The 12066-nt window shown below is 42.5% G+C and overlaps 1 protein-coding gene across 7 annotated transcripts in view; it reads right to left on the bottom strand.

Annotated features, from left to right (window-relative positions):
- vwa5b2 (von Willebrand factor A domain containing 5B2) overlaps positions 1 to 12066 on the bottom strand; it is a 128685-nt gene that overhangs the window by 21774 nt on the left and 94845 nt on the right. For all 7 annotated transcript variants that reach the window (XM_080185812.1, XM_080185813.1, XM_080185811.1 and 4 more), the window contains 5 exons: positions 11333 to 11619; positions 8494 to 8749; positions 4891 to 5226; positions 3408 to 3545; positions 1271 to 1399 (listed from right to left, as the gene is read on the bottom strand). In XM_080185812.1, the coding sequence (XP_080041938.1) occupies positions 1271 to 1399; positions 3408 to 3545; positions 4891 to 5226; positions 8494 to 8749; positions 11333 to 11619 (1146 nt within the window). The remainder of the gene's footprint in view (positions 1 to 1270; positions 1400 to 3407; positions 3546 to 4890; positions 5227 to 8493; positions 8750 to 11332; positions 11620 to 12066) is intronic.

Raw genomic sequence — 12066 nt, 5'->3', positions numbered from 1 at the left:
AATCCACCTAACCCACACATCTTTGAAATATGGGAGGAAACTGGAGCACCTGGAGGAAACCCATGCAGACACAGGGAGAACGCGCGAACTCTACACGAGGCCAGATTTGAACTTTTGGGTCCCTAGTGCTGTGAAGCAGCAGTGCTAACCACTGTGCCACTCCAAAGGCATCAGTGGGACAAACATTCACACTTAAATCACCTTTTATAGCTCACCACTCCTCAGTGAATGTAAAATATTAGCCGGGCATAAATCATAAGAATGTCCTTGCCTGAAAAAAATATAACAGGGCTTATCTAGGTATGCTGTTAAGCATGCTGCTGGATTTAGCTATCATTTAGAAATATGGGAACGTAAAATAATTTTCTCTTTATTGGCATTGCTGATAAGTTTATGATGACTATTTAATGTCCAATTGCATCTGAAATAAAATCCTTAAGTCGCTATGACTTTTAAAAGTTATTGCAAAGAGCAAACTCCTACCTTTGCTGCACTTTATAATATCTACTAGAGTAGAAAGTAATTGTACAGACAAGAACAGCTGTATTTCTCTGCACATTTTATAGATCCAAAAGATATCTAAATTTATCAATCAGGATGAAAACTGAGATGTATTAGTGACATCCACTAGGGATTCCTGTGCTGATATAATAAACCTACCACAGCAAGAGACAAGGAACTACCAGTGACTTGAAAAGGGTAGGATTTTTAGTCAATCAATACATGTTGATGAGTAAGGGGACAAAACAATGTGGTGCAATTAATTAATAAAGAATAATCTTGTATATTGCAAAATGCTTAGAAATCTTTTTTGAAGTTTTGCCACAGTTTTAAATTCAAATGTGGCAGAAAATATGTGTACAGGAGGGCAGAGTAGCAATGAGAAACCTATAACATGGCATCTCAACACACTTTGGTGCCTATAACACTTTCTGTTGTCATACCCAATAATGAGCAAATGTTTTTGTTGGGTAAAGTTGGGCTTGCTTGTGAGGCTAATACATAGAGCCAGCTAGGAAAGACTAAAACAGAAATAACTCTAAATGGATTAATGCGTTAATTTTAAAACGGATGTAAAAGGAAAGGGAAAAGCACCTCTATAAATCCTGCATTGAGGATCCACTGGGATATATCAGGGCAAAGAGGAATGTGGGAAAATGCATCCATAGCAGTAACAGTAAGGAATTCTTTCAGTACATTACCAGCTGGAAGACAGTTTTGGTTTTATGGAGTGGGTAATAGGATTATTTACTCATAACTATATCATCACCTGTTGACACAAACAGATCATCCAAATCCTCAGAATCATGGCTCGAGTGTCTTCGACCCAATCCAACAGAATAACTTCTCTGTCGCTTGAATCCTGAGCATGATCCCCGAGTTTGGTTGAATTTACTTCCTTTAACAAACCAAAAGAGACATCCATGATACATAGTGCATTGGAATGTGGCAGTATTTAGCTTTCTATATATATAATTACTATGTTGAATATTTCTAGTAACATCCTTTTATTGGGTATTCAGAGATATTGAAATGTTTGTGATTACACAATTCAATTTCAGCTCTAAACTATAAATCAATTCAGTAAAATTGCACGATTGAAGGAAATTTGCAGCTGGATTTCTGATAGTTTTGCACTAACTCCATTTGTTTATTTCTCTTCTGTCTTCAAAGATCTACATAATGGCTCCGCGTCCATTCCTTGCTAACTCTATGAAGTGTCTTGGGGTACTTTTCTATATTAAAAATGCTGCTTAGCACTAACCTTGGCTCATAGTTCTCCTGGTGTTCTGGGTAACGTTTACCTTGCCATACCCCTTAGGATTTTGAATACTTCTTTCAAGTCTCCTCTTAGCCTCCCTTTCTCCAGGGAAAACAGTCACAACCTCACCAATCTATCCTCACAGTTACAGTTCTATCACTGGAATTATTCTTGTGAATCTTTTCTGTACTCACTCCAATTCTTTCTTAAGTGTAGTGTCCAGAACTGGATGGAGTATTCCAGGTGAGGCATAGCTAATGCCTTATACAAGTTCAACATGACTTCTTTACTCTTGTACTCAATGCCCTTAAGGTACTGAATGCTTTATTAACTATTCTCTCAACATCTCTGCCATCTTCAATTATGTACATATACACTAAGCTTCTTGAGTTCCTGCACCTCCCTGAGAGTTTCTCTCTTTATTTTATACCATCTCCCCATATTCTTCCTGCCAAAATGATTCACCTCACACTTCTCTGCATCGAGCTTTATCTGCCACTTGTCTGCCCAATCTACCAACATGTCCATGCCTTTTTGAAGTTCCAGACTATCCTCATCACAGTTGACAACGTTTCCTATTTTTGTAACACCTGCAAATTTTCAAATCATGCCCTGAACACCAGTCTGGGTCATTAATCTATAATAGGATGAGCAAGAATCCCAACACCCTCCCCTGGGGAACTCCACCACAAACTTTCCTCCAATCTGAAGAATAAGCATTTTTATTACAATTCTGTTTTCTGTCATGCATGTTGTGGAGATGCCGGTGTTGGACTGGGATAAATACAGTAAGAAGTCTCACAACACCAGGTTAAAGTCCAGCAGGTTTTTTTGGTAGCAAACGTTGCTGGCTTTAAGAGCACTGCTCCTTCGTCAGGTGAGTGGGGAGTTCCCACTTTTTAGCTCCTGGAATAAAAGGGACTGTAGGCAGTTGGATAAAAAATTGGCTGTATGATGGAATAAGAAGTCTTACAACACCAGGTTAAAGTCCAACAGGTTTATTTGGTAGCAAACGCCACTACCTTTTGGAGCGCTGCTCCTTCGTCAGGTCAGCACTCCAAAAGCTAAAGGCGTTTGCTACCAAATAAACCTGTTGGACTTTAACCTGGTGTTGTGAGACTTCTTATTCCGTCATACAGCCAAATATTTTATCCAACTGCTTACAGTCCCTTTTATTCCAGGAGCTAAAATTTTGCTCACACGTCTGTTGTGTGGCACTATATCAAATGCCTTTTGAAAATCCACATCAACAATGTTACCCTTGTTAACCTACACGTGGTTCTGCCCAACTAAATATTTGGCCACTACATGCACATCGTGTGTCCTCTTACACCATTGTGTGGCTAGTCTCACATGAACTTTTCCAGACCCTTATATTAAAGTACCCTCTTTCACCTGACCACAGACGCACCATCAGATACTGGAAAATAGGACAGATGTGAATGCATGACAAAGCAAGTGATAGAGCAATAAACTGTCTTTGGCTACTCTGGATCTCTGAAAAGTTGGTGTGGGTGTTGGGTAGTAGGCCAGATTTTCTGTCATCTGGTGTTGTAATTCATTAAAAATTATTCTGACATGTGATTAACCAATGTTTTTGGCCCAAGCATAGGGGAAAAAAAAATCATTGGTACATTACGATTACCTGTGTTTCGCACTTCCACGTATGATGGCAAAGGGCTCTGTGTGGCAGAACTTATTGGGATGATGGTGGTGTACATGGATATGCTGTTACACGCTCTGCTTGTCTGAATGGATTTCAGGCGATATCTTCTAGACGTTCCTCCAGAAAATTAGACAACATATTGTTTAGTTCAATTTTCAAACCGGTTCTTAATACTTTCAAATCAGTCTATTCTCCTACGCCTTTCAATTAGTATCCTGCATTTAATTAAAGTTTCTCTGAAATTCTTAATGCAAAATAGCCTATTTCAACATTTATAATGAATTGTTTACATACTAAATTCTCATTTTTCTGTTTTATTTAAATTGCTAAGTTAAAAACACTAGAGCAATGAAATATTTCACAGCTGTAAAATTGAGTAGGCTGTATGAAACTGACTTTTCATTTTTTGTGTTTGATTGTAAAGTATCATCTGGATACAATGGATAGAGGAAGACCAGGGAGGGAGGACTGCATACCTAAAGTTTATTTATTAGTGTCACAAGTAGGCTTACATTAACACAACAATGAAGTTATTGTGAAAATCCCCTCGTCGCCACACTCTGGCGTCTGTTCCAGTACACTGAGGGAGAATATAACATCACCAGTGCACCTAACCAGCATGTCTTTCGGACTGTGGGAGGACACTGGAACACCCGGAGGAAATCCAGGCAGACATGGGGAGAACGTGCAGAGTCTGCACAGACAGTGACCAAAGCAAGCAATCGAACCCACTGTGAGGCAGCAGAGCTAACCACTGTCCACATCTATAACAGAGCCAGACCAATATTTCACCCACTGTCAGAACCATTCTTTATTTAAGAATGCCTGAAAATAGAGATGACAAACCACCCAAACCTACTCTAAACCAGATGTAGTTCTATTTTCAAGGAAATAGTATCAATTCTGAGAATCTACACTGTATATCCACTGCTCTATGGGTAAAGAACTTAGAACATAAGAACATAAGAAATAGGAGCAGGAGTAGGCCATCTGGCCCTTCGAGCCTGCCCCGCCATTCAATAAGATCATGGCTGATCTGTCGTGGCTCAGTTCCACTTTCCCGCCCTCTCCCCATAACCCTTAATCCCCTCTCTTATCAAAAACCCATCAACCCGCTTCTTAAAAATATTTAGCGAGGCAGCCTCCACCACTTCAACGGGCAGAGAATTCCAGAGATTCACCACCCTTTGAGTGAAGAAGTTCCTCCTCAACTCCGTTCTGAACCGCCCCCCCTTTATCTTGAGGCTGTGCCCCCTAGTCCTACTGTCTTTTTTGAGCGGGAAGAGTCTTTCCACCTCTATCCTATCCATCCCATTCATCATCTTATACGTCTCAATGAGATCTCCCCTCATTCTTCTAAACTCTAACGAGTACATCATTTATCACTTCCTTAGGTTTTTCAGGATGATAATTATTATGTGTAACACAGACATTTTTACAAACATTCTTGAAATAGATTTACCATATTCGATTTCGCTCTCTTTCTCAGCCATATTTTCAAAGTCTCTGATGACAGATTGGGCAGTCAACTGATGGAGGATCTCATCCCATGGATTTGTAGAGTTCTGTGCTGACTCTGGCTCAGGAGGCGGCTGGTAGAGGGAGGATAGGTTAGCAGTTACCTCCCAGCTGACTGGCTTCCCACAGATCAAGCCATGGATCACTGATTTGCACTGCATTGTGGGTGTGCCGTTCACGTCAGTTAAACCCGAGTCCTCTGAGGTCACTGGGGAGAAAAGGTTCTCCGGATCGAAGAAAGTGTCCCAATCAGGAGTGGACACTTGGAACAGGAGGGTATCTGTTGGAAATGACAAGCAGAAACAAACTCAGAAATCAAGAGTGCATACATTCATTCTGACCAAATTAAACTGGCTAGTCCTCACTGAAACTTAATGCTAACTTTATGATTAGTACTGGATGTTCCTCTTGATGTCATAGCTTGTTGCTATGTTTATAAATATTCTTGTGTTTCCTGCTATCTTCTTTGCTGTTTTTCCCTTCTCCTTATCATTTCCCTAAAGGTATAGGGATATTTCCCATAGGCTGGCTAGTACCCTTATGGTCCCCATTGCTCGTTTCACTGTTATTAGTTGAATCTAATGCTGTCCTCATATACATACATTGAATAGGAGTCACAATACCAAGCAAGAACAATAGGCTTGGCCAATGTCTTTTCCTTCCCAATCTATCTCAGAGCAACTTCACTGAATGATATGTACATACAAGATCATTCAGGAATTTAATCCTGAGCCACCTGATCAAGGGCGACACAGTGGCATTGTGGTTAGCATTGCTGTCTCACAGCTCCAGGGACCCAGGTTCAATTCCATCCTTGTCTATGTCTGTGCGGAGTCTGCACGTTCTCCCCGTGTCTGCGTGTGTTTCCTCTGGGTGCTCCAGTTTCCTCCCACAGTCCAAAGATGTGCGGATTAGGTTGCATGGCCATTCTAAATTGCCCGATTCATGTCAGGGGGATTAGCAGGGTAAATCGATGGGGTTATGGTGATAAGGCCTGGGTAGGATTGTTGGCCTCCTCCAGCACTGTAAGGATTCTATCCATGTCATAGTTAAGTATACCACACAAAGTCTCTAATCACAATATCAAATTGTACATGTAACATTTCCCTCTAACTAATTATCCCTGTTGTGTGGTTATATGTTGTCTTGTGAAGAGGTTTAGAGGCTTGTACGGTTGAAAAATAATTATTTATTAATAACGCATAACATTTATGTAGGATATACTCCTGACTCGGTATCATCTTCTACCAGACTCACCACTACACTCTACTAACTCCATGTGACTTTTTACATCATAATGTGGGCAGTACTGATTCCCCAGTCCCACATTAACACTTACAGTCTAGGATGCCCTAATACTACACCTCCCACCAGGTCTTTACCCAAATGTATTTACAATAATGTTTACATTCTACTCCTTCCACCAGATGGTTGCATTGGAAGCACTTCACAGTAAAAGCTGGATACTGCTTGGCTCTGTGAGGTCTTTGGGCACTGTAGTGCTGATATGGTCTGCCACCATCTTGTGTTTTGCTTAGGCATTGCTTTCCTTGGCCTCTTGTTGCCTCATGAGTGGGACTGTTGGGGTTGCTCTGTGTTATGGTTTAACTTCACCATGGGAAATGGAACAGTTTTGCTGATGGACTTCTGATTGTCTTACAATTTGGAGGACTTTGTCCAAAGTCATATCTTCTTTAGCTAGGAGCACATCCAAAAAAGTATCACTCCCAATACTCTTCGTTCTCTCATGAGCTCTGACTTAAGGCCACCATAGTTACAGCCTTTGTTTAGAAGAGTTTACAACGCTCCGGGTTTTTGTAGTCTCTTGTTAAATTTTGCTCACTGCAAAATATTATTGTTTCCTAAGATAAAGTAGATGTCAAAGGATTTCAGGGCCTCTTCAAAGATACTTTTTTAATCCTCATCTGGCTGTTATGTCATCAGCTATTAGGCCTATACTCCTGTGTTATCACTTGGTCAGCCTCTGTTTTCTTATTCATGTCTAATACTTTCATAAATCATAAAAATCTTCTCCATAACTCCCTATTTTGCACCTGGTCTGTGCCTTCCATCTGCCTTAATGGATCTGGAAGTGTTAATTTACCAGGAGCTCCATTACAGGTATGAAGACCAATGGGTAGAAGAAAGATCCACTGTGTCGCGCAGTAGGCCTCTGCCAGAGCACGTGGAGATCCGATGATCAGAGAAGTTGATTCTCCATCCATAACTGTTTTCAGTACAGGAGAATATAGCTTTAAAATATTTATTTCTTCTTTCTTCCCATGCTTGTCGGGATTTGCCAGGCTCCATTGCAGAGTACAGAGGAGATGTCGGGGTAACTTTTTCACTCAGAGGGTGGTGAGTGAATGGAATCGGCTGCCATCGATGGTGGCAGAGGCGAACCTGCTGGGGTCTTTTAAAAGACTTCTGGATGAGTATATGGGATTTAATGGGATTGGGAGTTACAGATAGTTCTATGGCCTGGTAGGTATGGATGTGATCGGCGCAACTTGTGGGCTGAAGGGCCTGTTTGTGCTGTAATGTTCTATGTTCTATTGCGAGCTGTATAAATTTCAGCGATACTGCAGAAAATCTTTTGAATGATCCATTCCGGCCAGCTATCTGCTTTCCTGAGCTTGGACAATCAAACTGAACCAATTTTTTGTTCTTTAATTTTTTTTCTTCCATTCACCAGATGCAGCGTTATTCAAGTCAAACTCTTGAAACAATTGGCCTGCCAGTGCTGTGCCAAATTTAAAAGTGTCTTTCAGTCTTTTTCTGAAGGTTGTTCACTCTTTTGCAATCTTGCAAGGTTCTCTGACTCTGCTTGTGATCAGGTCTTGCAATGGACCTCCACAAGATCTGGTGGAGTCCTTTCTTCATTGCACAATGGATATTTCTTCTGCCCTTCAGCCCCCACACCTTTTGTGATCTCTAGCTGTATGTTTGAGATCTTTTAGTTATGTCAGACAGCAGTTTCTTTACTTCTTAATTCTTAAGGCTTTTGGGGTCCTTCACCTCCTGCCACCATGTTGTACAGAGATCTAGAGCTTGTATGGTTGAAAAATAACTGTTTATTAATAACACATATATACAAATATATAGGCTGGAATTTTACTGGCATTCCCGCCCCAGAATTGGGGAAGACGAAGCTCGCAGAACAGAATTCATTGTTGGCCTCGGATGGGATTTTACGAGCCTCACCCGAGCGAGGTTGTAAAATTCCATCCATAGGATTCAGCTCTCACTAGGTTCTGTCTTCATGTTGACTTCTACCAGACTCATCACTACACCCTACTACTTCCAGGTGACTCTCTACATCACAATGTGGAGGTACTGTTTCCCAGTCCTACATTAACCCTTACAGTTCTGATCATCATAATACTACAATCCCTGAGTTATTACCAGTGTATGTGTGAGGATTGAGGTCTTGTGGGAGAACTTGTTAAGTCTTCATGACAACAGTGAAAGGACCTCACAATTTAAATGAGCCTGGCAGATTCTTAGATGTTTCAGTAAAACATACAGATTATCTGTGATAGCTTACTGGAATCATTGAGGTTCCGCCCTGAAGAACTGTCTGCTTGAAATTGTTGAGATTCACACCCGATATAATTTATTCTTCCACTGACAGACCAATTCAGAGTCTGGCCGGTGGAAACCTTCTCCAGTGCCTTGCGCAGATGGCGCATGTCTAGTTGACCATTTGGTGAAGAGAAACTCCGGCCAGACAAGGCTGCCTGTGCTATCACTTTCCTTTTCCTTCTTGCCTCATCTGATGATGGGTCACCTCCAAAAGTGTTCTGGAATGAAGAAAAAAGTTTTTCTCACTGTGATAGTCAAATAGGACCAGTAAAATGATCGCTTGGTTTCTCAAAGTAGCATCAGATACAACTGAACAGGTGATGTTATTATTCACAGTGTATCATGAAGGATGGTGTGAGACTCAGTTTGACAGATACTCTGAAGGCTTAGAAAATGTGCAACACAAGAACACAAAAGAACAAAGAACAAAATCAGCCCGGGAAACAGGCCCTTCGGCCCAACGAGCCCGCGCCACCATTTCAACACCACCAGTCCACCTCTCTACCCATGACCCCTATCTAATGTTTTATGGCCATCCAGATTGAGGGAAACTGATTTAGGGACAATATCCGTACAAGAAATAGTTGCAGGAGTTGGTCACCCTGCCATTCAATACGATCATGGCTGATCTATGCCAGCCTCAACTCCTTTTCTGTACCATTTCCCCACAGCCCCTTATTCCTTGATCTATCAAACATTAATCCAGCTCAACTTTAAATACCTCTAATGATCCAGCCTCCACCATTCTTTGGGTAGAGAATTCCAGTGATTCACCATCCTTTGTGAGAAGAAATTTTTACGCACCTCGGTTTTAAATGACCGGCCCTTTATTTTGAATCTGTGTTTTCTTGTTTGAGACTCTTTCACCACTGAGAACGTCTCTCCATTTTCCCAGTCAAGCTCCCTCTGGACGAGTCTCCCACTCCAATTACACTCATGATATGTTATAAAGGAATAGCAATACTTTTGAGTCAGGTTGATGAGTGGCCTGGAGGAGAACTTCCAAATAGTGACGTTCTCATGTGTCTGCTACTTCTGCTCTTAAAGATAGCAGCAGTCGTGGGTTTGGAGGTACTATCTAAAGAGCGTTCATGAGTTCCTGCAATACATCTTGTAGAGGGTACAAACTGCTGCCACTCTCTGTTGATGGTGGAGGGGGTAAATATTTATGGAAGGGGTGTCAATCAAGTGGGTTGCTTTATCCTGGATGGTGCCAAGCTTCTTGATTGTTGTGGGAGCTGCACTCATCCAGGCAATAGGGGAGTATTCCATCACACACCTGGAATACTCTCTACTCACCTGGATGAGTGCAGCTCTAATTCACTACGGCCCTTTCAGGAAGGAAATCTGTTACCTTATCTGGTCTGGCCTGCACGTGACTCCAAAACAACATCAATGGCCTTCTGAGTGGTCTAGCAAGCCACTCAGTACAAGGGCAAATAGGGATGCAAAACAAATGCTGGCCTTGCCAACAACATCCACATTACATGAGAGAATAAAGAGGGAAATTGCAGATGGTGGTGTTCCCATGCATCTGCTGCCCTTGTCCTCCTAGATGGCAGAGGTCACAGTTTGGGAGGAGCCCAGTTGCTGCAGTGGTATCTTGGAGAAGATTCATATGTTGCCAATATGTCAGTGGTGCATGGGATGCCAATCAAGCAGGCTGCTTTATCCTGGGTTTATACTCGAGAGGCTGTTCTTCATGTTGGTAGTTTTTTTGTGGTTATTAAGGATCAATTGGCAGAGTAAGGGTCACATGACTGGGGAACAATCAGGGAGCAAGGTGAGGGATCACCCTGGTAATCGCAGGATTCTATATTCAGAGTAATTTCGGGAGCTGATTGCAACCTCAAGGCTACAAGCCTCTATAAATAAGGGAGTTGTGTCTTCCCTAAACTGGTGAGTGAGCATCTTTACAGTTTCTCTTTCAGCTTTTCCCATGTTACATAGAATCACCACAATGCTAGTTCATCACCTTCATACCAACCATCATTCGTGGATTTGCTGGGTGTTATTATAGCTGGATGCCCTTCCTGCTGCTAACCCTCCCGAGGACCGGGTTTCTCCCAAAATAATTCTGAGTTCCCAACTTGTGGGAAAGTGGGACTAAATCCTGCTGTTTCTTCGGTGTGAGTTCCAAATGTATCTCAGGCACTCTGTGCAATACAGAGTTCCTCAGTAGGATTCACTCTGAAAATCTGTGAGCGACGCTGGCAGCACAGTGCTGAGTGGGCCACTGTGCATGCACCCATTTGTCAGAGAGGAGATTGGCGCATGCACAGTGGCCCTGCCTTGCCAACCTTCTGATCACTGGCCAGCTTGATTGCTGGCCAGCCCTGCAACTCCCCCATCACTGGCCTTTCAAACTCCCGCACCCTCTCATCACTGCCCCATGGACTTCCCCGGGTCAGTGCCTATGTAACCTGCCCCGATCTCCCCGATTACTCCCAGCTCGGACAGTCCCGACACCCCACCACCCACCCTCCCCGATCCTGATACCCTCCAAATCCAGACACTCCTGAATGTCCCAACATCCCTCTCCACCCAGATGGCCATCCCCAACTCCCCCCCCGCTCCACCCCCCCCACCAAGCCCCCATCTGGATGGCCAGTCCCCAATTGCCCTGTTCCTTCCTTCTGCCAGCGATCCCAATGCAAAGTGGCATCGGGTTCCCCCACCCCCACCATTTTCATTTCCCTCAAAAGACCCTGCCCCTTCGGGCCCCGCCCTCTTGGTACTACCCATGCTGGGGACCAACACTGATACAACCTATTAATCAATTGAGCAGCCAATGTACTTACTTTATCATTAACTAATTCAAAATTAGACGAGGCCTTTTTTGGTGATTCCCATTGAGGCAAACCTTTCTGTTCATAAGGTGCAATCTTTTCCAAACCATGTGGGAGAGATTTTATTTCCCTTTCAATGTCCTGAGGTTCTGTGGAGTCACTGCTATTTGATCCACGGGTAGATGTGTTTTGGACCCCAATTCCTTTATCACTGCAGGTGGAACAATGTGTCAACTTATATTGTTCCTGGATATACGAGGAATGGGAGATACGCTTCCGTAAATCATTAAAGTCTGAATCTGCAATCCAAAATATAAATCTGCATAAATGTCCCTCTTAGCATTGTGAAAATGTCCTTACTTTTTTTATAAAAGTTTTTTAGACAATGACAATTTAACATGTTAAATTTAAATATTTCCTTTATGTTTGTTGCGCATTTTTCATTTCGAAATATAGAAAATGAACCATATATTTTTCTGTCTTTTGCCTTGTTGTCAACCAGAACTAGAGTTGGGAAACAAACACACAAAAAGGCATCCAGTAACTATCATCGATGGTGATGGAAGTTTAGAACTCGGTCGATCGATTTTTAGCAGCATTTGGCAATGGGATATGTAAGCTAGGCAGATCTTGTGGGCGACACAGTGGCACTGTGGTTAGCACTGCTGCCTCACAGCTCCAGAGACCCGGGTTCAATTCTGGCCTTGCCACACTGTCTGTGTGGGGTCTGCATGTTCTCCCCATGT

The sequence above is a fragment of the Carcharhinus amblyrhynchos genome, chromosome 3, assembly GCF_965287045.1.
Source record: "Carcharhinus amblyrhynchos chromosome 3, sCarAmb.v2.hapA, whole genome shotgun sequence".
NCBI classification, from domain to species: domain Eukaryota; kingdom Metazoa; phylum Chordata; class Chondrichthyes; order Carcharhiniformes; family Carcharhinidae; genus Carcharhinus; species Carcharhinus amblyrhynchos.
Note: the sequence above shows the minus strand (reverse complement) of the source record. Positions and strands in the feature narration are given on the sequence as shown.